This window comes from Gobius niger (genome assembly GCF_951799975.1).
Source record: "Gobius niger genome assembly, chromosome: 2".
Classification (NCBI taxonomy): domain Eukaryota; kingdom Metazoa; phylum Chordata; class Actinopteri; order Gobiiformes; family Gobiidae; genus Gobius; species Gobius niger.
Window position 1 is genome coordinate 4,024,890 of NC_136853.1, and position 23,569 is coordinate 4,048,458.

At 42.6% G+C, this 23,569-nt stretch overlaps 1 protein-coding gene across 1 annotated transcript in view; it reads right to left on the reverse strand.

Annotated features, from left to right (window-relative positions):
* Positions 1-16,411: 16,411 nt before the first annotated feature.
* Positions 16,412-23,569, reverse strand: part of csrp2 (cysteine and glycine-rich protein 2) — a 34,657-nt gene continuing 27,499 nt past the window's right edge. The window contains exons 5-6 of the mRNA XM_079582860.1: positions 19,113-19,206; positions 16,412-16,550 (exon numbers count right to left, since the gene is read on the reverse strand). Of these exons, the coding sequence (XP_079438986.1) occupies positions 16,474-16,550; positions 19,113-19,206 (171 nt within the window). The 3' untranslated portion in view covers positions 16,412-16,473. The remainder of the gene's footprint in view (positions 16,551-19,112; positions 19,207-23,569) is intronic.

Consider the following 23,569-nt stretch of genomic DNA (forward strand, 5'->3'; position numbering starts at 1 on the left):
CAAAGATGAATTGAATCCACGTGGTTCTCATGAGCACAGTTACTTACAGTAACTCTGGTTCTCTGAATGTGCACCGTCCAAAACTAATTGGGCTGATTCTCAGAGGTCAGACAGAAATAACCGTCAGGTGCAGCGGTTCTCAAACTGTGGGTCAGGGACCATTTGCCATTTACCTTTTTAAAAAGTTGGGGAATAGACTATAGTCGTCCTAAATCCCAGTCTCACGGTGGCTTAGTGGTTAGTGGTTCTCACACAGAGGGCGGGGCCTGAATTGAGGCCATTATTTTCCACTTCTGCCCTGCACGACTGCACAGTGGAACTGTTTTTGACTGTAAATAGATTCGGTCTTCGTCAAATATTCATGCGATATGAACTGTGGGGCCCCGTGTGGATTTTTACTCAGGGCCCCAGAAGGGCCAGACCCGGCTCTGCATGGCTGAGTGAAAAGGTTTGAAAATCTCTTTCAATAATTGAGAAAAAATAAGCTTTCTTCTGACTCACAGGTAACCCCTCACACTTCCGGGGTCAGGTGGTACAACCGATGTAAACACTGGAAAATATTACTTTATTATAAAAGTATTTCATTTGTTTGTAAATGTTTGCCCAATGTTTGCTGCTAAAGCTAATGTCAGAGTCCACATAAAAAAGACCATTTAATTTTAAATTAAATGCTAATGTCAGGTGGTGCAACTGCAAAAAAAAGTCAAATTACAGAAAAAAAAGAAAAAAAAACACAATTTAGTTTAGTCTATTTCAGTCAGTATATTCACACAGACACGATTGACACAATGCTAATCAGGAAGCTACATTAGCTTCATTATACATATGCTAACTTTTTGCTTCTACTGAAGTGCTTTGATAAACGTCCACATGGACCTGATTCTGGCTCGACTTTATTGGTGTGATAAATATGTTATAATCCTCCTGAGAACAGCTCCGTCTGTATCACGTTCAAAAGATTTGCATTTTAAACAACTCTTTAATAAATATTTGTCTGTCTCACATTTGAACAAGACACACTGTCTGGAACAACCTGTCAGAGGTAAACTGAAGCTTGTCCTGGGGCATCCTGGTTCCAGCCTTTGCCAAACAGAGAGGCCCCTCCACAGACGGATAAAAGCCGTGAACACCGGCCGCTCTCCACTCGGTCTGTGCTTCAAACTCTGACCAGATGACTTCCCTCAAGATCAGCGCCTTGGCCCGTGAGTATATGGTGATGTTTGAGACCTCGTCGACCATGAAAAAGCCCATGTCTTTGAGTTTGTTGTTCTTGCTTCATATTGAACTCTTCCCTTGTGTTTTCAGTGATGGCCGTTTTCTTGGTGATTTCAGGTAAACACATTTTCTCACAGACACTGTTATCGTTCAGTGTTAATAACAGTAAAGGCCATGTTTGACCTGTTTCTCCATGAGTGAATATGAAATATCATAGAAACAGCTCTGTTATAACATGACAAACATGACGGATTCCTTTGTCTCGGGCGACTGCGACGCTCACACTTTGGGGAAACGGCTCGACCTCGTTTTAGTCAAAGGTGTTGGACTAAGTCACCGTACGAGATCAATAAAAAGTGTGTTTTGTGTCTTGAGCAGTTCAGGCGGCTCCGAAACCTGACCCTGAGGCGGAACCACAACCGGAGGCGTCCGGGCCTGAGCCTCAGCCAGAACCGGAGGCCTTTGCGTCCGGGCCGGAGCCGGGATGGGGAACGGGGTAATGTTAAAAACGATTTACATTTACAGTCAGACACTGTCAGTGGGGATTGAACCACCAACCTGCCACTCTGAACCTGAGGAGTGCAGGAGGACTTTAACATATGTGTCTCATATGGACTAGGTTTTGTAGATGTTTTGCTAAGACTGTGGTTTTCTGTGTTTGTGAAGGAGAAGCACTGCCCTGCGTGGATAAACTGAGGACATCTCTGATCCCACTGAAGGACTCAACATGTTTCCATCAAATGACTCGTCCTCTTGCATGAATAAAATGGTTCATGAGCATCAACATGAGCAGTGTTTTTGTTTAAATCAGGGGGGCCCAAACTTTTTGTCTCTGAGGCCAAAATGACAAAATGCCAGTGGGTCGCCGGGCCAAATATGGCGATGTCAAGCGTCAGACACATATAACTGCACATAATCATAGTTACTTTATTTTCTTGTCTGGTATACATTTGCATTTAATTATATCCATGCAATTAACATGCTACATTAAAACAAATGTTTACTGTGGCAAAAGCCAAGTTTAGGTAGAACAAATAATAATTGCAGCAATAAAGTGCAAAATTATTTTCTTTATTCCAAAGAAAATACGACATTAGATCATTTTGAAAGTGTCAGTTCAGCATAAATTATTTTACAAGTTGTATATGTGTAAGCTGCGCCCGAAAGCGACAACGCCACCTAGTATTTTAAAAGAGGCTAGGAACTCTAAAACCAATTAAAACAAGGCAAGCAGTGTAATCAACCAAATACAGAGTTAAAAAAAGGTTTTTAAAAAATAATTTATTACAGGAACTAAAAACAACAGTGAATGATGATGCCAGCAAAATGAAACGTTAAAATTCTCATAGTTCATAAAAAAAAGGACCCAAGCTGTAGAGCGGGGGGGACGGCCAGCAGAGTTTGGTTCCGTTCTCTCGTTCCTCGACGTCCCTGTAGGTAAACAGGGCAACGGCAGTGATTTGTCCTTTTAGGGCAGACGGCTCTAGAGCCAACACAATCAATCCGGCCAGAGTACTAGAAGGGTACTTACACGCGGGGGCAGAGTTACTCTGCCCGCCTGCCGTGATCAGCGTCGTACTCTGGCTTCACTGGATGGTGGTGCGTGACTGGTCCTCCCGCTGGCGGAGCCGCTGTGGAGGACAAAACTCAGGGGCAGTCACTTGGCCCACACAGTTACCCACTTCAGGCAGCAGCTAACCCCAAAATACGCCAGAGCACTAGGGAGCGTTACTTACGCGCAGGGGCAGAGAAACTCTGCCCGCCTGCCGTGTTGCACGTCGTACTCTGGCTTCACTGCGGCTGCCGCTCCCGGTGCTGGTCCTGCTCTCTGCCGTCTCCGTGTCTCGCCCAAGCCAGCCGGTCCTTCCTCTCGTTACCCGCTCCCTTTCAAATGACCCAGTGTCCAATAAAAGCCCATTGTCCGCCACCAGCCGCCACGCTCATTGGATAAAAACTAGGTTAAAACAGCCTGCCACAGGTGTGAGGGTCCAGGTGATTAAAAACAGGAAATAAAAAGCACAGCAACGCACCACGATAAAAACACTTCAAAATAAAAGCACACACAAACAATAAAATCAAATGTGCAAAATGCTGCGTGCAAATTTATCATCCTGTGACATATGTCGACAACCTTTGCCATTTGCTCAAACGTGTCACTATAGATGGGAGCATCATCCGGGAACGTTTGCCGAGCCACGCCCTCCTTTGGGGAAACAGAGGCCCCTCACGAAACCAGTCGATCGGTAAGTGATCTGATGACAAACCGGATGTGCGTCAGCGTCCACCATGATAAGAAGGCACTAAATTGGCCGTTGCCAATTATCACAATTCTTCAGTTTTCTCTGTATTGACCAACAGGCCGGTGCGACCTCTCATTTCAAAGACCTACAAAACTTTTTACTTCATTTTTGTCATTTAAAAAAATATAAACTGAAAGAGTCGACTAATTTAGACCTTCTTTGTCACAAGAACTACTTTTCTACGACGTTTCTCACAGTTATTGATCCATAACTGATCCATACGCAAATCATTATTATTATTCTTTTGACTTCATTTTTATGAGTCGACAAAAATATCTGGAGATTTTAGTTTCATTAACGGCTTTTAATTTAGTTTTAGCCCATTTTTAGTCAATAGAATTATTTTAGTGGATCAGTTTTTCACTGACTTTTCTTAATCTTGGCCACACACTTGACCTTATTATCTCACATGGACTCCCTGTAGTACTACAGGAAATATCTCGGACATGTATCTCAGATCATTTCCCAATTCTTTTTAATTCCTCAGCACCCCGTTCTGCATCCAACCCCCTCATTGCACCCACCCGCCATCGCATCATTTCCTCCTCCACCCCTGCTCAGTTCGCCACTGCCTTTAAGACCACTGCTCTGTACACAGAGACAGTTGTGGCTTCCCCTGTCTGCCCAGATGATGCCGTTTCCTCCTTCCACTCCACCTGCGCTGCCATCTTGGACAGTATTGCACCATTTAGGTGCAAATCTACTAAAATCAAGCCAGACCCATGGCCAGGGCTGGACTGGCAAAAAAAATCGGCCCGGGACTTTTGGGTCAAGACCGGCCCTCCAAAAAAAAAAAAACAGTCATATTCAATGCAATAGTCGAGGTGATGAGCAAAACAATAAACCCTTGGCTTGAACTAAAACAGTATAAGCTACAAATCGAGGACAATAGTTGCATTTTGTTTCTGCCGAATTCAAGCTAACACCTCATAGCACTCAACACATCTTTTCATTCATACCTTGAAGGAACTTTTGTAAAATTACTTAACAATCTTAAAATGTGCGTTCCATTAATGAAGTTCCACTCGCGACTGCAACACAAATAAACTTCTCAAAACCAACCAAATTATCGCACTGTAGATTCAAGATGAAATGGTAAAACTCACCACGGAGTTATGGAGGTTTGGAGTGAAAATAGAAATCCCAAAAAGGCCAAACATTGTAAATCCTTTCAATGGAAACTAGAAGATTTACAAACTGCGCGCACTGACGACGAGGGGCAAGACAGAGTCACCTGGCCAACTCCCAGCATGCACTTCTTTGCAAACATTTGTCCAAAATGTATAAAAATAGAGGTTCTGTGGGTCCTGGAGGGAGTTACAATAAACTATTTCCTCTTATATTCACAATGTGAGGGGCATGAGTGTTATGTCCGAGAGGCCCATTGGTCAATATACGACATTATCTGGGAACCATGACTCAAGAAAGCGTGCTACTAGAGGGGTATAAAAAGCGTCACATCCCTCTAGTGGAGGAGTTGTGTAACTGCATAAGTGTAATGATAGAGATTCGGCTGGCTTTTCCCGTTAATTGTGGGCCGGTGTAAGGTATTATGGGCCTTATTTCGGCGTGATTGGCCCATCCGGCCCGATAGTACGTCGGCCCACCGGGAAAACTCACGAATCTCCCGATGGCCAGTCCAGCCCTGTCCATGGCTCAATGAAACCACCCGAGCCCTGAGGCAGCAATGCAGACAGGCTGAGCGCAGGTACAGGAAGGACAGGCTTCAGGCTTCTATGGAGATCCTGAGGGAGAGCCTTGCTAGCTACCAAAAGGCAGTCAGGGCGGCGAAATGCCAATATCTGTCGAACATTGTCTCCTCCAGCTCTAGCAACCCTAGGGTGCTCTTTAACACCATACAGTCTGTGATTAGTCCATCTGGCAGTGTGCTGAAGAATGTTTCTGAATCGACATGTGAAAGGTTCCAGAAGCATTTTGTGGACAAAGTGGCATCAGTGAGGATGGCCATTGGCTGTAATGCTCACTCTGTTGTCATTTATACTCCTCCACTCCTTTAAAGAGGGGGTATTATGCTTTTTTCAGCCACATAGCACCAGTCTATAGCACACTACAATGATGACGAAACCTTCTGTTGGTCTGTCAATGCAGTAAATTAGAATAACTGCCTTGTATAAAATTGCTCTTTCAAAATGGCGGTAGCAAATGGCTTGAAATAGGCCTCTGTCTCTTTAAGAACCTCTGACCCTTTCCGACACGCCCCCTCCACACGCTGTCTGTGGCATCACAACACTTTCTCCACAGTATTGAAACTACGATCGGTGCATTTTATTTTTTATTGTTGGAAAGGAGCTACTGTTTATCACTTTGGGAACAATGGCCACACAGGATATTTTTTGGAGACGAACCTTCCACACCGGACGCTTGGAAGGGGCTCTTGCCTGAAAAATAACTGCTGTTTGGAGGCTTCTCTTTGCATCTGCCATGCCCTATGGATCTCTAACTATACCCCCATGGACGACACCAGGATCTGCAGGAGCCCATACGATTCAAAGACGGACATTATCTGTGCAGGTGGACAATGGTTTTTCGAGGTTACCCGTTAGCTTGTTATAATCGACTACAGCTCATTGTTGATGAAAAGTCTGCAATAAACCACAGATGTGTAAAGCCAGGCTCATTGTGTGATCATCGTAAAGGCTGCTTCGAGTAGTTGCTGCTTTATTGACGTTATTTGTGCATAATATGCTGCCTGTTTTCAATGAATGTTGTGAAGGTGAAGGTTGTTAGCTTGTCGCGGCTAATAGTGCCTTAGCTCCGGGAGAAAACCACTCGGCTACGACTCACTGAAGATGAAATGTGAGCAATAAACTACAAAATCAACAAGCCCGGCTCAGTGTGTGATCATCATAAAGGCTGCTTCAAGCAGTTGCCTGTTTTAGTGGCGTTTTTAGTGCATAATATGCTGCTTGTATTCAGTGAATTTTCCCGTTAGCTTGTCGCGGCTAGCTTGTTAGCTCCGGGAGAAAACCACTCGGCCATGACCCATTGTAGATGAAATGTGAGCAATAAACTTCCAAATCAACAAGCCTGGCTCCGTGTGTGATCATTGTTAAACGGTTCTTTATGTGTGTGGTGGTTTTATTGACTTTATTTGTGCATATTTCTCGTTTTCACGTGATGACTCGAGGTTTAGCTTAGCATTAGCTTTCTCCGGAGGCTCTGTGCATCATCAAGGCCCAGCGCAGAACCAGACACTGAAATAAGTGTTCTTGTCACCGGTTTTAATCCTGGGTGTTTCGGTAACAGAAACACTGATGTGTGTCTTTGTAAAAGTCTGCTGTGGCTCCGGTTCACAACACATGAAGCTAAACCTCCATGATGACTCTGTTTACATCTTAGGGCTAGACACTGCGGGGAGGGGGTTCTGCTGAGGGGCAGTGGTTGGTTACTCAGCTGGTGACGAAAAGGTCGGAGGCGTATCCTGGAGGTCGAGGGCGTTCCCTGAAGGAATCAGGCGTTTTATCCCTAAAATGGCTGCCATCAGAGTTTCTACAGATTACTCGAAAATACGTGAATGTGCCAAGGCAACACTTCAGGCATGTTTTTAATGAGGGAATGACATCATAACATGATGTAAAGCTTGAAAAAGTCGATTTTGCATAATACCCCCCCTTTAAAGGATCTATATCATGCTATTTTAGCCATTCCAAAGTTAAGTATAGGCATTTATATGAATGATTGTACCTCTACCGCTATTGAGCACTAATGTTTGTGATAATTATAAGTGTTTTCTGGAGGTATTTTTCAAACCCGGAAGACACAACGCTTCGATTCAGTTAACTCCGCCCCCTCTCTCCGCACATACAACTTTAACGTAATATAAATAAACAGCAATAAGTGAAGTTACTTCACAATGCAGCTATAAGGAGTTGACATCTGCAACACAGCTTCATAAATGGCTAACACACATGCTAATATGCAAACACACAAGCTAATATGCTAACCCACGTTTGGATTGACTCACCCTCTGGTCCATCGCTGTTTACATTATGGGACTCGCGTTGGTTATAAAAGTTAATCCACTTTGGTTCAGCCGAAGGTTCACCAAACATCCATCAGTGACAGTCACAGAAAAAAACAACTTCAAGTGGCCTCTTCTATATGACATATGATCACGTGATCGGATCGGGACATCCCTATAAAAGACCATTTAATTTGAAATTAAATGCTAATGTCAGGTGGTGCAACTGCAAAAAAAAAAGTCAAATCACAGAAAAAAAAACACAATGCTAGCCAGGAAGCTACATTAGCTTCATTATACATATGCTAACGTTAGCAACGAGCGCCGTTTTTTTAAAGAATGAAGGTTCTTGATATATATATATTTTTTTTTAAAATTCATGCAGTCCTTATATTTGAAGAGTGTCGTGATGCTAGGCCAGTGCTAGGCTAGTGCATGTCTAGGGTAACTAGTAGCCTGCATTAAAAACCTCTTCAGAATCATGGGCTCGTCCTCCAAACGTTGCCATATCTGATTTGTAGAAAGCTCCTTTGTGAGTGCCACGTGTAGTGATGCGGCCGCAGGTAAACAAACAACTGTAGATCCGGTAACCGAGCAGATCACTCCGCCGCTGCGTAGCTACAACCAGGAAGCTGATGCTGCTCAAATATAAGTTCTTTTAAATGCAAAATGGTTATATTTAAAATAGTATTCAGTCGACACAGACATTTACATGGTCTGGTGTTATAAGTAATTTGCCTCAGGTGCACTGTGGTCAGACTGGTTTTAATGGTTTAAATGCAGGCTACTAGTTACCATAGGCATGCACTAGCCTAGCATTAGCCTAGCACCACTAAACTCTTCAAATATAAGGACTGCATGAATTAAAAAAAAAAAAAACACAATAAATAATAAGAACAATAAAAGTGGAGCTCATTCAGCTTTCTGATTGGATAATTGTCAGATCATATTTATTATTTACAATGTACAAAACACTCGCCAACCAGACTCCGCTTCTTTACAGAAGAAGGTCTGGCAACACTCCATTGCGCGCTTTCAAAGGAAGTGACGCAGCGATATGGAGCCTACCGACCAATCAGAGCAGCTCCCTGAACGGGCATCAAGTTGTTGCGTTTTTGTTTTGTAGTTTTTCAACACAAGCGACCACTTCACGTAATGCTCCGGTATGCTTGTATTCTTCAGTTTTTCTGACATTAAGGTCAGCACACACTACACGACTTTTCTAGTCGTAAACAATTTTATATAGAATGGGGGGTCCACACTACACGACTGGAATCAGTGCGATTTTCGAACGTCTGGGGTTCACACTTAGCGACTGAGAATCGTAAGAGCGACACACGATTCTGACAAACAGCTGATGTTTTATAACACAGCGCGTCTGTCGTCTCTACGGCTTCGAAAACTGACCCCAAATCTGCAAAGACAGGCCTGTGTTTGTGAGCGCGGGATAACGTGTGCGGGTCCCGATTGGTCAACGGTGTCAACAATGTCACAACACCGCAGCGCTAGGCTAACGCTACTACGAAGCTTCAACTTGGCTATAAACTGCGTTCCAAATTATTATGCAAATTGGATTTTTGTGTCAAAAAGGTAAAAAAAAAAACAATAATAATGAAACTCATGGATGGTATCGTGTCTCGGGGGTCTATGAATCGCTGACATTAATCTCAGACACCTGGGATGATTAGTGTTCAGGTTAAGCCCAGTTAAGGGAAAAACTACTGAAAAGGATGTTCCACTTTATTATGCAGATCATAATTTTCAAGCAATATGGGAAAGAAAAAGGGTCTTTCTGCTGATGAAAAGCGTGAAATAGTTGAATGCCTTGGTCTAGGTATGAAAACCTTCGATATTTCATGAAAGATTAAGCGTAATCATCGTACTGATAAGAGATTTGTGGATGATTCAGAGCAAACTCCGTTTTGTGCAGATAATGGCACAATATGGACGGTTTCTGCCAGACAAACACATCAGATTAAGAGAACAGATGCCACAAAGCAGCAGACAGGTATTTGAAGCTGCTGGTGCCTCTGGAGTCTCCCGAACATCAAGGTGTAGGACCCTCCAGAGGCTGCAGTTGTGCAAAAACCTTCTATCCGGCCTCCCCTAAACTGTTCATTGAAGCTGATGAACAGAAACGGCTGCAGTGGCTCAGAAATACATGAGGACTCATTTTCAAACAGTCTTGTTCACTGATGAGGCCGTGTAGGCCTGGATGGTCAAATCAATGGAGTAGTGGATGGTTGGTGAACGGCCACAATGTCCCAACAAGGCTGTGATGTCAGTAAAGAGGGGGCGGAGTCATGTTTTGGGCCAGAGTCATGGGGAGAGAGCTGTCCGGCCCCATTAGGCCGTTTTAGGATCCCTGAAGGTGTGAAAATGACCTTTGAAAAATATGTGGAGTTTCTGACTGACCACTGTCTTCTATGCTACAAAATGAAGAGCCGTGTTTTCCCGAATCCTCTTCATACATGACAACGCACCATGTCCTGCTTTAAAGAAAACCTCTGCATCACTGGCTGCTATGGGCATAAAAGGAGAGAAACTCATGATGTGGACCCCCTCCTCCCCTGACCTCAACCCTATTGAGAACCTTTGGAGCCTCAACAAAAAACACTTCTATGAGGGTGGGAGGCAGTTTTCATCCAAACAGCAGCTCTGGGAGGCTATTCTAACATCCTGCAAAGAAATCCAAGCAGAAACTGTCCAAAAACTCACAAGTTTAATGGATATAAGAATTTTGAAGCTGCTTCACACAAGGGCTCCTTTGGTAAAATATAACTTGACCTATTAATATTTTTTGGATTGAAATAGTTTTTGATTCCAGTAAATATGACCTCCTAATGCTACAGATTCAACAAATGACCATTTTCAGTTAATTACAAGCTTTAAAATGTATTGAAACGATGAGTTGCATAATAATTTGGAACAGTGGATTTTGAGGTTTTTACTATATTTATTTTCGAAAAAAATACTGTTATCACTAGGAATTTTTTTCACCACATTTAAATGATCCTCTACCAGGTAAAGACTTGAAAATTATGCTGACTCTCATTTGAGTTGACAATTTAGAAAATCAGAGAAAAATGTCATTTGCATAATAATTTGGAACGCAGTGTAGTTCTGTCAAATGGAGATAAAAGTTGGCGACAGGAAGAAGCGGGACGTGTTTCAGTGGATTTAATCAGAAAAGGAGACGGGCCTCAACCTCAGGATGGAGGAGATAATGGAGGAGACGGAGGAGAAAGCGGGGAGGTGAAGCTAAACAGTTCGTCTCCAAACTCAGTAAGTGCCGCTAAACTCTGTTCGTGGTTGAAATGTAGCTGGAAAGGGTGGCTGTCGTGAACTTTTGGTGATATCAAGTTGTTCTGTTTCGTGTGTGGGGCTGTGGCACATCCGGTTTGTCGTCAGATCTCTTACCGATGTACTGGTTTCGTGAGGGGCCTCTGTTTCCCCAAAAGAGGGCGTGGCTCAGCAAACGTTCCCGGATGTTGCTCCCATCTATAGTGACACGTTCGAGCAAAGGGCAAAGTTTGTCGACATATACAACTTGTGAAATAATTTATGCTGAACTGACACTTTCAAAATGATCTAATGTCGTGTTTTCTTTGGAATAAAGAAAATAATTTTGCACTTTATTGCTGCAATTATTATTTGTTCTACCTAAACTTGGCTTTTGCCATAGTAAACATTTGTTTTAATGTAGCATGTTATTTGCATGGATATAATATTTGGCCCGGTGACCCACTGGCATTTTGTCATTTTGGCCTCAGAGACAAAAAGTTTGGGCCCCCCTGATTTAAACAAAAACACTGCTCATGTTGATGCTCATGAACCATTTTATTCATGTGAGAGGACGAGTCATTTGATGGAAACATGTTGAATCCTTCAGTGGGATCAGAGATGTCCTCAGTTTATCCACGCATGACCCCGAGGTGCCTTCACAAACACAGAAAACCACAGTCTTAGCAGAACATCTACCAAACCTAGTCCATATGAGACACATATGTTAAAGTCCTCCTGCACTCCTCAGGTTCAGAGTGGCAGGTTGGTGGTTCAATCCCCACTGACAGTGTCTGACTGTAAATGTAAATTGTTTTTAACATTACAATAATCCCGGCTCCGGCCCGGACGCAAAGGCCTCCGGTTCTGGCTGAGGCTCAGGCCCGGACGCCTCCGGTTGTGGTTCCGCCTCAGGGTCAGGTTTCGGAGCCGCCTGAACTGCTCAAGACACAAAACACACTTTTATTGATCTCGTACGGTGACTTAGTCCAACACCTTTGACTAAAACGAGGTCGAGACGTTTCCCCAAAGTGTGAGCGTCGCAGTCGCCCGAGACAAAGGAATCCGTCATGTTTGTCATGTTATAACAGAGCTGTTTCTATGATATTTCATATTCACTCATGGAGAAACAGGTCAAACATGGCCTTTACTGTTATTAACACTGAACGATAACAGTGTCTGTGAGAAAATGTGTTTACCTGAAATCACCAAGAAAACGGCCATCACTGAAAACACAAGGGAAGAGGTCAATATGAAGCAAGAACAACAAACTCAAAGACATGGGCTTTTTCATGGTCGACGAGGTCTCAAACATCACCATATACTCACGGGCCAAGGCGCTGATCTTGAGGGAAGTCATCTGGTCAGAGTTTGAAGCACAGACCGAGTGGAGAGCGGCCGGTGTTCACGGCTTTTATCCGTCTGTGGAGGGGCCTCTCTGTTTGGCAAAGGCTGGAACCAGGATGCCCCAGGACAAGCTTCAGTTTACCTCTGACAGGTTGTTCCAGACAGTGTGTCTTGTTCAAATGTGAGACAGACAAATATTTATTAAAGAGTTGTTTAAAATGCAAATCTTTTGAACGTGATACAGACGGAGCTGTTCTCAGGAGGATTATTAACATATTTATCACACCAATAAAGTCGAGCCAGAATCAGGTCCATGTGGACGTTTATCAAAGCACTTCAGTAGAAGCCAAAAAACTCGTTGCTAACGTTAGCATATTTTTAATGAAGCTAATGTAGCTTCCTGGCTAGCATTGTGTTTTTTTTTCTGTAATTTGACTTTTTTTTTTTGCAGTTGCACCACCTGACATTAGCATTTAATTTCAAATTAAATGGTCTTTTATGTGGACTCTGACATTAGCTTTAGCAGCAAACATTGGGCAAACATTTACAACAAATTAAATACTTTTATAATAAAATAATATTTTCCAGTGTTTACATCGGTTGTACCACCTGACACCAGAAGTGTGAGGGGTTACCTGTGAGTCAGAAGAAAGCTTATTTTTTCTCAATTCTTGAAAGAGATTTTCAAACCTTTTCACTCAGCCATGCAGAGCCGGGTCTGGCCCTTCTGGGGCCCTGAGTAAAAATCCACAAGGGGGCCCTACAGTTCACATCGCATGGCTATTTGACGAAGACCGAATCTATTTACGGTCAAAAACAGTTCCACTGTGCAGTCGTGCAGGGCAGAAGTGGAAAATAATGACCTCAATTCATGCCCCCCCTCTGTGTGAGAACCACTAACCACTAAGCCACCTTGCGGCTGCGGGGGCCCTTACGGCCGTGGGGGCCCTTGCGGCCATGGGGGCCCTTGTGGCTGCGGGGGCCCTTCGGCTGCGGGGGCCCTTCGGCTGCGGGGGCCCTTGCGGCTGCGGGGGCCCTTGCGGCTGCGGGGGCCCTACGCACCTTGTCACGCTGAAAATCAAACATTCAGAAGTTTTCTTAGTCATTTACTCGGACGGTTGCACCAGCTGACGTTTCAGGGGTTTGAGGTGTGGAAACATAAAAACATGTGATGACAATGTGGGCCGGAGCCGCCCGGAGCCAAACGCCTGCAGTAAATATCAGAGAGTCGCCTCCAGGACGCACTTCCTGGTTCAAAGGTCACTGTGGATGGAAACACAAAGAACAGTGTGTGAGCAGCGACGAAGGTTAAGGTAAAAGTACAAACAAAAACCAGCCATTTTCAATAATCTTTTATAAACTTACATGACTTTGAAATAAGAAGATTAAACGTTCTATCTTTGGTTTTTAGACTTATCATGTTGGAGCCATCAGTGAAAAACTGATCCACTAAAATAAGTCTATTGACTAAAAATAGAATAAAACTAAATTAAAAGCCGTTAATGAAACTAAAATCTCCAGATATTTTTGTCGACTCATAAAAATGAAGTGAAAAGAATAATGATAATAATTTGCGTATGGATCAGTTATGGATCAATAACTGTGAGAAACGTCGTAGAAAAGTATTTCTTGTGACAAAGAAGGTCTAAATTAGTCGACTCTTTCAGTTTATATTTTTTTATATAACAAAAATGAAGTAAAAAGTTTTGTAGGTCTTTGAAAGGAGGGGTCGCACCGGCCTGTTGGTCAATGCAGTCAAAACAGAAGAATCGTGATAATTGGCAACGGCCAATTTAGTGCCACGACAGTGAAAATGAGAAGCTATTGAAAAGCGTCCATGAATGTTTGTGCAAACATTTCAAAATAAAGGTCCAGACCTGAAAATACAGGTTGCAGTAAGATGCTGCTATGATAGTTGATAATTGGTGCCAATTTAGTTTCACTATAGGCTGTGACTTTTTAGAATTGGGTAAAACTTAAATGCACTTGGTTATACTTGGATAATTGTTCACGTTAACGTCCATACATTTTCTTCCGCTTTATCCGCTTGAATTGTTGCTTTTTTAACAATGTTTTTATCGTGTTTTCGTCACGTTTTTATTGCTTTGTTGTGGCGTTTTCATCCTCACTTTTGTTGCTGTTTTGATGCACTTTTCTTTTTGTTTAAGGTGGGTGTTAAGAGAAGCACTAATGGAGCTCAGTATGACACAACTGGAATAAACAAAGTAAAACACAATTTAGGTTAGTCTATTTCAGTCAGTATATTCACACAGACACGATTGACACAATGCTAACCAGGAAGCTACATTAGCTTCATTATACATATGCTAACTTTTTGCTTCTACTGAAGTGCTTTGATAAACGTCCACATGGACCTGATTCTGGCTCGACTTTATTGGTGTGATAAATATGTTAATAATCCTCCTGAGAACAGCTCCGTCTGTATCACGTTCAAAAGATTTGCATTTTAAACAACTCTTTAATAAATATTTGTCTGTCTCACATTTGAACAAGACACACTGTCTGGAACAACCTGTCAGAGGTAAACTGAAGCTTGTCCTGGGGCATCCTGGTTCCAGCCTTTGCCAAACAGAGAGGCCCCTCCACAGACGGATAAAAGCCGTGAACACCGGCCGCTCTCCACTCGGTCTGTGCTTCAAACTCTGACCAGATGACTTCCCTCAAGATCAGCGCCTTGGCCCGTGAGTATATGGTGATGTTTGAGACCTCGTGGACCATGAAAAAGCCCATGTCTTTGAGTTTGTTGTTCTTGCTTCATATTGACCTCTTCCCTTGTGTTTTCAGTGATGGCCGTTTTCTTGGTGATTTCAGGTAAACACATTTTCTCAAACATGACGGATTCCTTTGTCTCGGGCGACTGCGACGCTCACACTTTGGGGAAACGGCTCGACCTCGTTTTAGTCAAAGGTGTTGGACTAAGTCACCGTACGAGATCAATAAAAGTGTGTTTTGTGTCTTGAGCAGTTCAGGCGGAACCACACCCGGAGGCGTCCGGTCCTGAGCCTCAGCCAGAACCAGAGGCCTTTGCGTCCGGGCCGGAGCCGGCGCTGGATGCTGGGTAATATTGCCTGAATACTTGACTCATCTTATTCACTTACAGTCAGACACTAAAGCTGCACTGTTGACCTGTCACTCTGACTCTGCTAACACTGTGATTCTCTGTGTTTGTGAAGGGGAGTCATAGGAGACGGCACCAATCTCAGGCCAAGACCAGGCTAATCTGAGGACCTCTGGATGGAGTCCCACTGAAGGATCTGACATGTTTCCATCAAGTGACTCCACCTCTTGCACGAATAAAATGCTTTACGAGCATCAAAATGAGTTGTGTTTCTTTTGTCTTTTTTTCTTATATGAGGCCAAACTCTCATAGTTCACTCACAATCCCTCCTCTTTTTCTGGCCGTATTTGCATCTCCATATGATCATTATAATTCTCTCGTTCACATTGTAAAGGTTTAGGCCTGAGGGGGTGATAAGTGTTTCAGATGTGGCTGATTGCGTCTGCAGCAAATGAAGAACCTCCTCATTGGAATAATGAGCAGCGCCTCCGTGGCCATGTTCCCCACGCACCTCCCTGCCCCGAGTTCTTCCTTCTCAGGAGTGTGTCCGTGAACAAAGCGCTGTGTTTTTGTGGAAAAAATCGGACTTAATCTGCGCCTCCGTTAGTAACAGGATTAATCTGATTTGTAGAAAGCTCCTTTGTGAATTCCACGTGTAGTGATGCGGCCGCAGGTAAACAAACAACTGTAGATCCGGTTACCGAGCAGATCACTCCGCCGCTGCGTAGCTACAACCAGGAAGCTGATGCTGCTCAAATATAAGTTCTTTTAAATGCAAAATGGTTATATTTAAAATAGTATTCAGTCGACACAGACATTTACATGGTCTGGTGTTATAAGTAATTTGCCTCAGGTGCATTGTGGATTGGTTTTAATGCAGGCTACTAGTTACCATAGACATGCACTAGCCTACCATTAGCCTAGCACCACTAAACTCTTCAAATATAAGGACTGCATGAATTAAAAAAAATAAACACAATAAATAATAAACAATAAAAGTGGAGCTCTTTCAGCTTTCTGATTGGATAATTGTCAGATCATGTTTATTATTTACAATGTACAAAACACTACAGATCTAAACAAAGTAGTTTACAAAGTCGATTTTTTGTTTCAGCCCGAGAGTTCACACAACGCTTACTCAGAAACGTGAGGAAAACAAAACCCCAGGTCTGTTTTTCATGTCAGGGACACATTGAAACAAATGCAGAAAGAAAACAAGGGAAAGTCCATGTTTAATTGGAATAAAAAGGAGATTTCTCGGGACGACGTCACTGAGCGTGGACCAAAGCGCCGGCTCCTTGGCCGTATCCAAATCCTTTAGGGCCGAAGTTCTTGGCGTAACAGGCTGTGGATGAGAGAAGAGTGTTTACTGTGACCGGAGTTACACAGTACTGTAGTTACACAGACAAAGGAAGTGACAATCCTGGCCTGGTCAGACACACACACGTCTTTAGTTAAAGGTGGTCAGAGACGTTTTCATTACTTGAGTAAAAGCACAGATGCTACTGATAAAATGTTGCTCCAATATAAGTAAAAGTAGCTGTTTCATATAATTACTTTTTTCAGCTCTGTCTTTTGGAATTTGTTTTTTCAGTAGTGAACCCTGCTCTGCTAATGCTAAACTTTGACTGTGTTAGCCGCTAATGCTAAACTTTGACTGTGTTAGCCGCTAATGCTAAACTTTGACTGTGTTAGCCGCTAATGCTAAACTCTGACTGCGTTAGCTGCTAATGCTAAACTCTGACTGTGTTAGCAGCTAAAATTAAACTCTGACTGTGTTAGCAGCTAATGCTAAACTCTGACTGTGTAGCCGCTAATGCTAAACTCTGACTGTGTTAAACTCTGACTGTGTTAGCAGCTAAAATTAAACTCTGTGTTAGCCACTAATGCTTAACTTTGACTGTGTAGCCGCTACTGCTAAACTCTGACTGTGTAGCCGCTACTGCTAAACTCTGACTGTGCTAGCCGCTACTGCTAAACTCTGACGTGCTAGCCGCTATTGCTAAAATCTGACTGTTTTAGCCGCTAATGCTAAACTCTGTCGCACTAGCCGCTACTGCTAAACTCTGACTGTGTTAGCCGCTAATGTTAAACTCTAACTGTGTTAGCTGCTAATGTTAAACTCTGACTGTGTTAGCCGCTAATGCTAAACTCTGACTGTTTTAGCCGCTAATGCTAAACTCTGTCGCACTAGCCGCTACTGCTAAACTCTGACTGTGTTAGCCGCTAATGTTAAACTCTAACCGTGTTAGCCGCTAATGTTAAACTCTGACTGTGTTAGCCGCTAATGCTAAACTCTGACTGTGTTAGCCGCTAATGCTAAACTCTGACGTGCTAGCCGCTACTGCTAAACTCTGACTGTGTAGCCGCTACTGCTAAACTCTGACTGTGTTAGCCGCTAATGCTAAACTCTGACTGTGTTAGCCGCTACTGCTAAACTCTGACTGTGTTAGCCGCTAATGCTAAACTCTGAGCCGCTAGCCGCTACTGCTAAACTCTGACTGTGTTAGCCGCTACTGTTAAACTCTGACTGTGTTAGCCGCTACTGCTAAACTCTGACTGTGTTAGCCACTAATGTTAAACTCTGCCCGTGCTAGCCACTAATGCTAAACTCTGACTGTGTTAGCTGCTAATGCTAAACTCTGACTGTGTTAGCCGCTACTGCTAAACTCTGACTGTGTTAGCCGCTACTGCTAAACTCTGACTGTGTTAGCCGCTAATGCTAAACTCTCACTGTGTTAGCCGCTAATGCTAAACTCTCACTGTGTTAGCCGCTACTGCTAAACTCTGACTGCGTTAGCCGCTACTGCTAAACTCTGACTGTGTTAGCCACTAATGTTAAACTCTGCCCGTGCTAGCCACTAATGCTAAACTCTGACTGTGTTAGCTGCTAATGCTAAACTCTGCCCGTGCTAGCCACTAATGCTAAACTCTGACTGTGTTAGCCGCTAATGCTAAAGTCTGACGTGCTAGCCACTAATGCTAAACTCTGACTGTGTTAGCCGCTACTGCTAAACTCTGACTGTGTTAGCCGCTAATGCTAAACTCTGACGTGCTAGCCGCTACTGCTAAACTCTGACTGTGTTAGCCGCTAATGCTAAACTCTGACTGTGTTAGCCGCTACTGCTAAACTCTGACTGTGCTAGCAGCTAATGCTAAACTCTGACTGTGTTAGCCGCTAATGCTAAACTCTGACTGTGTTAGCCGCTACTGCTAAACTCTGACTGTGTTAGCAGCTAATGCTAAACTCTGACTGTGTTAGCCACTAATGTTAAACTCTGACTGTGTTAGCCACTAATGTTAAACTCTGACTGTGTTAGCCGCTACTGCTAAACTCTGACTGTGTTAGCCGCTACTGCTAAACTCTGACTGTGTTAGCCACTAATGTTAAACTCTGACTGTGTTAGCCACTAATGCTAAACTCTGACTGTGTTAGCCGCTAATGCTAAACTCTGACTGTGTTAGCCGCTACTGCTAAACTCTGACTGTGTTAGCCGCTACTGCTAAACTCTGACTGTGTTAGCAGCTAATGCTAAACTCTGACTGTGTTAGCCACTAATGTTAAACTCTGCCCGTGCTAGCCACTAATGCTAATCTCTGACTGTGTAGCCGCTAACAGTTGTGGCTTCAGCTGCTTCAAACATTTGACAAACATTTCTTCCTTGTTGTGAGTCAATGGCATTTGACCGTACGTCTGCACAGCGCCACCTACTGTTCTGGAGTGTGTATTATTTGACTTTTAAAATTAACCAAACATTGACTTTTTACTTTGTTGAAATATAGTCAAGGAAAAGTACAAAGTTCTCAACAAAATATTTCTCAGGTAAAGAACAAAACATCAAAAAGTCCAAGTAATTTATTACTCAGAGTCAGTACTTTATTACTGAGACCTCTGGTTCTGACCCACCTTTGCAGTAAATCTCTCCCTCCTTCTCCGTCTGTGTGGTCGACTCCAGGCTCTTCCCACATTTGGCACATCGGAAGCAGTTCTTATGCCACGGCTACAAACAAAGAAATGAACAAACAACAGGTGAACACAGAGCCACTGTCTAATTTTCCGGATCGTCTTTACCAGAGCACATGAAGTGCCATGTTTCTTTGGCAGGAGGTGAAAACATTTAAAATGGCCGACTGGGGAGCGTTAAGACATTGGTATCCTGAGCCTTTTCATCCTAACACCTGGTATACATGTTTTGGTGAAGAACTCGACTCTAAAGAAGTGACTGATGAGTCTTTTTAATTTTTTTGCAATGGAAAGAGCTCTACTTTAAGATAAGCCTCAGGGGAACTGACATCGCGGTTTGTCCACCTGTTTTATATATTTCATGTGACATCAGATCATTCCGGCGGCCATTTTGAATACCAAAGTAGCATTATGCAGTACTACAACATGTAACAATATCTCTACTCAGGATGAAAGACAACTGACAACAGAAAACCTTGCTCTGTGATTATTACAGTTTGTCTCAGTCTGAGTCAGTGTTTAAGCTGCTCAAGATGTTAGCATGCAACCAGTTAGCAACTGTTATCCAACTGTCTATGAACACTGAGGAAATACTACAGTAACAGCTCAGACCTCTGTCACATGTTGGATCTAAGGCTACATGTTTGGAGTGTGGCTTTCTCTTGGAGAGGTCAGAGCTGAGCTGTTGAAGCTAAATGCTAACCGGTAGCATGCTAACATCTTGAGCAGCTTAAACACTGGTTTCTTCACATAAACGTGCGTCTCTGGGGCCGTGTTTTTACTGTTATCTTCTTGAGCAATGATTACGAGTACATAAAATCTTATCTTATCTTAATCTTATCTTATCTTAAAATGCCACTGTCAATCAGTCATCTTTCATTTTCATCCTGAGTAGAGATACTATTACATGTTGTAGTACTGCATAATTCTACTTCAGTATTCAAAATAGCCGCCATACCAACAAAAGTCGCATGACTGAAAGGCATGTATAATTTCGGAACCATAAGAGACAGAGGGCCAGATCTTGTGGCGGCGCACGGGGCGGCGCTGGCTCCTGGCGAATTATTTTCCGAGTGGCGGCGCTATATGTGCCATTGGCCTCCGCCACCTGTGAGGGGGCGTCACAACACGGCTGACATTCACTTCCTGGTTTACATTGCGCTGTCATGCGTTCTTTCTTAAGCCTTAGGCTCTCACAGGTCAAACTAAAAACTTTATTTACCCCATCGTGAGCTAAACCATGTTCACGTCTCGAGAGAAAAAGAGCTACAGCGTCCGCTGTGGCGCGGATCGGCCGGCGCTTTGCGTGAACGCGAAGCAAAACAAAAGCACATGTTCACCCCACACTCCCACACAACCACTCTCCTGGACGCGGAGGCGATCTGGTTGGAGGAAAATCTGTGTCTCCACCCACTTAAATGCGCTAAGTCTGGAGTGGCAAGATCACAAAGTGCGCTCCTACTGAGCGCAAAATGTCACGCTATCGTCTCCGTTTTGATGCACAAGATCGGGCCCAGAGATGTTTTTTTGTTGTTTTCACAAGCCTACTAAACATGAATATTCAGCGCCCCCTGCTGTCACAGTTCAACACTGTTTAGAAGCTTCATACATAGAATTATGGACGAGACATTTTCCAAAATTATCAGCTGTGCATATCAACATCGGCCTAAGAAAAAACCCACATCAGTCGACTTTTATTAGATATGATTGAAATCTAATAAATGTAAACTATTGGCAATTTAAAACAAAAAAAAACATCGGCCATGCCAAAGCCCTTCATACAGTATTGGTTTCGGACCCCGAAAATCCATATCGGTCGGGCCCTAATTGAATATTAAAGCCTTGTGGTTTAGAGGTATGATGGTTCTAGAGAGTGTGCATATAGTATATTTTTAAAATGTTTAAAGCCGTGGCAGTAAAGCTAATAAATATCCACCCGCTCTCCCCCATCGATGCAGCGAACTTATGAAGTTCTCTGATGGTGAGCAGAGCGTCAGACGGAGCAGACTATTCATTTCGTTTCGCTGTATCCAGTAAAACTCTAAATTTGCAAAACACATTCACCGCTGGATGACATCATGGCTCAGCAACAGGAAGCTGAAACTTTATAGACCATAAATTTAAACGCAGTCAAATTAGCGCCAAATGGAGAAGACACAGCAACTCCTATTTCCATGGATACTTTTCCTATCGACGAACTGAGGACTGTAAATACTGGACAGTCTTTGAATCTCTGACTGTGCGTCGCTCCATGCAGGGGAAAGGTTAGAGTAACTATCGTCTGTGAGTATTTCTGGATCAGGGGTTTTGTTCACGCACAGTCCAGTTTCTCCGTCTAAACATGATCCCCCTTTCCGTAAAGTCGGTGTATCCCACAGCGAGCGAGTCAGATCCGCAAAGCAAACGCGACTTTGTTCAGACTTCCAAGAGACCGAGTCGAGCTTCCGAGCTGTGCAAAATCCAGACCGATCACGTTTCATGCCAGTCCATCAATGTCACCAAACTTCACCAACACAAGACAAGTTCTACCATGAAATAGTGGATCTTGGGCAGCAGGAGAACCAGGCCGGAGGTCTTGGCCTCTCTCTGGTCGGGAATCTCAAACCTTTCACATCATCTTTGGCTTTCAAAGGACCACCAGGACCTGAGGGAACTACGAACCTGGATTACAGCATTCGTGGGGTAAATTTAGAGTTAACCCTGGTTTTGCCGTATACGCCAAAGCTGGAACTCTATGTAAGACTCTCAACACGATCAACCCAGTCCAGTCGATGATATTTAATCTTCACTATGATGGATAATCCCTGTACGACTGAGAACCTATTTTAAAAAAAATACTTTAACTGGCGACACAATTACATGAAGTATATTGAACTTATCTTTTAATGTTTAACAGCCTGATAATTTAAAGTAAAATTTGATTTAAATAATGATTTGATTTGATTTAATCCAATTGGAACTTTAGTCAAATTTAAAGACAATAAGAAAAACAACTTAATATTTAGGGTTAGGGCTGCTTTACTCCAACTTAAAAAGGAAACATAAAATCAACTTAGTGTTTAGATACTGGCTGCTTTACTCCAACTTAAAAAGGAAACATAAAATCAACTTAGTGTTTAGATACTGGCTGCTTTACATCAACTTAAAAGGAACATAAAATATACTTAATGTTTATATACTGGCTGCTTTAATCCAACTTAAAAGGAACATAAAATCAACTTAGTGTTTAGATACTGGCTGCTTTACCTCAACTTAAAAAGGAAACATACAATCAAGTTAGTGTTTAGATACTGGCTGCTTTACATCAACTTAAAAGGAACATAAAATCAACTTAGTGTTTAGATACTGGCTGCTTTACTCCAACTTAAAAGGAACATAAAATCAACTTAGTGTTTAGATACTGGCTGCTTTACCTCAACTTAAAAAGGAACATAAAATCAACTTAATGTTTAGATACTGGCTGCTTTACCTAAAAAGGAACAGATAAAAAAGGAACTTAATGTTAAGCTCTTTTCCCATTCAAAATATTGCTACAATCTAATGCAACATTTGCATAAAAATCTACTTAATTCTACTGTGTTTTACCAATTGGTTCAACAAAAAACGTTTTTCAGTGTATATTTTGACAAGGCTCTGTGTATAAAGTATTGTTTGTCTTGTCTTGATTCTCTGCGTGAGTTGTGATAAAATATAATAATAATAAAACAAATGCAACAGAACTGAATACATGAGTAATGAATACATGAGTAATGAATACATGAGTAATGAATACATGAGTAATGAATACATGAGTAATGAATACATGAGTAATGAATACATGAGTAATCACATACAGCTGTACGGTTAGCTACAGTTTTGTATTGTTGATTGACAAAAGCAGAGTTTCTGGAGCACATTCTTGTGGATTAAGTTTCACGGCTGAAAAAAGACGAACAACTGACCCGATTCAAGTTTCATCTTTTCATCCCCAAAGCTTTCATTTTGAGGTCAGAAAGCTCGACTGCAGCACTCAGTAGTACACAGTAATGTTACAGAGTTTATTACACACCGTATTTTCTGTTCTACACATGTACTTTCAAATGAAGTTCTAAAGGCCTATAATATTATATAGAGGTAAAATTATTTTGTTTTTGAGGACATTTTTGGTCTTACACAGAGAGATCACTGACTGATATTAATCATTTTTGTAATTCATACATTTTCTTCTTAGATACGAAAACTGGCTCCTCCCCCCACTGGATCCTGTGACATCATCACATTCTAGAACCTGAAAACAACCAATAGGCTTTAAGTTAAGAAGCTTTAAATTTGGGTAAAGCCAAACTCGGGAGTTCTTGCTTTGGGGGAAATCGGGGGAAATACGTTAATTAAAAAAAAAAAATCTTTGTAATTAATTAATC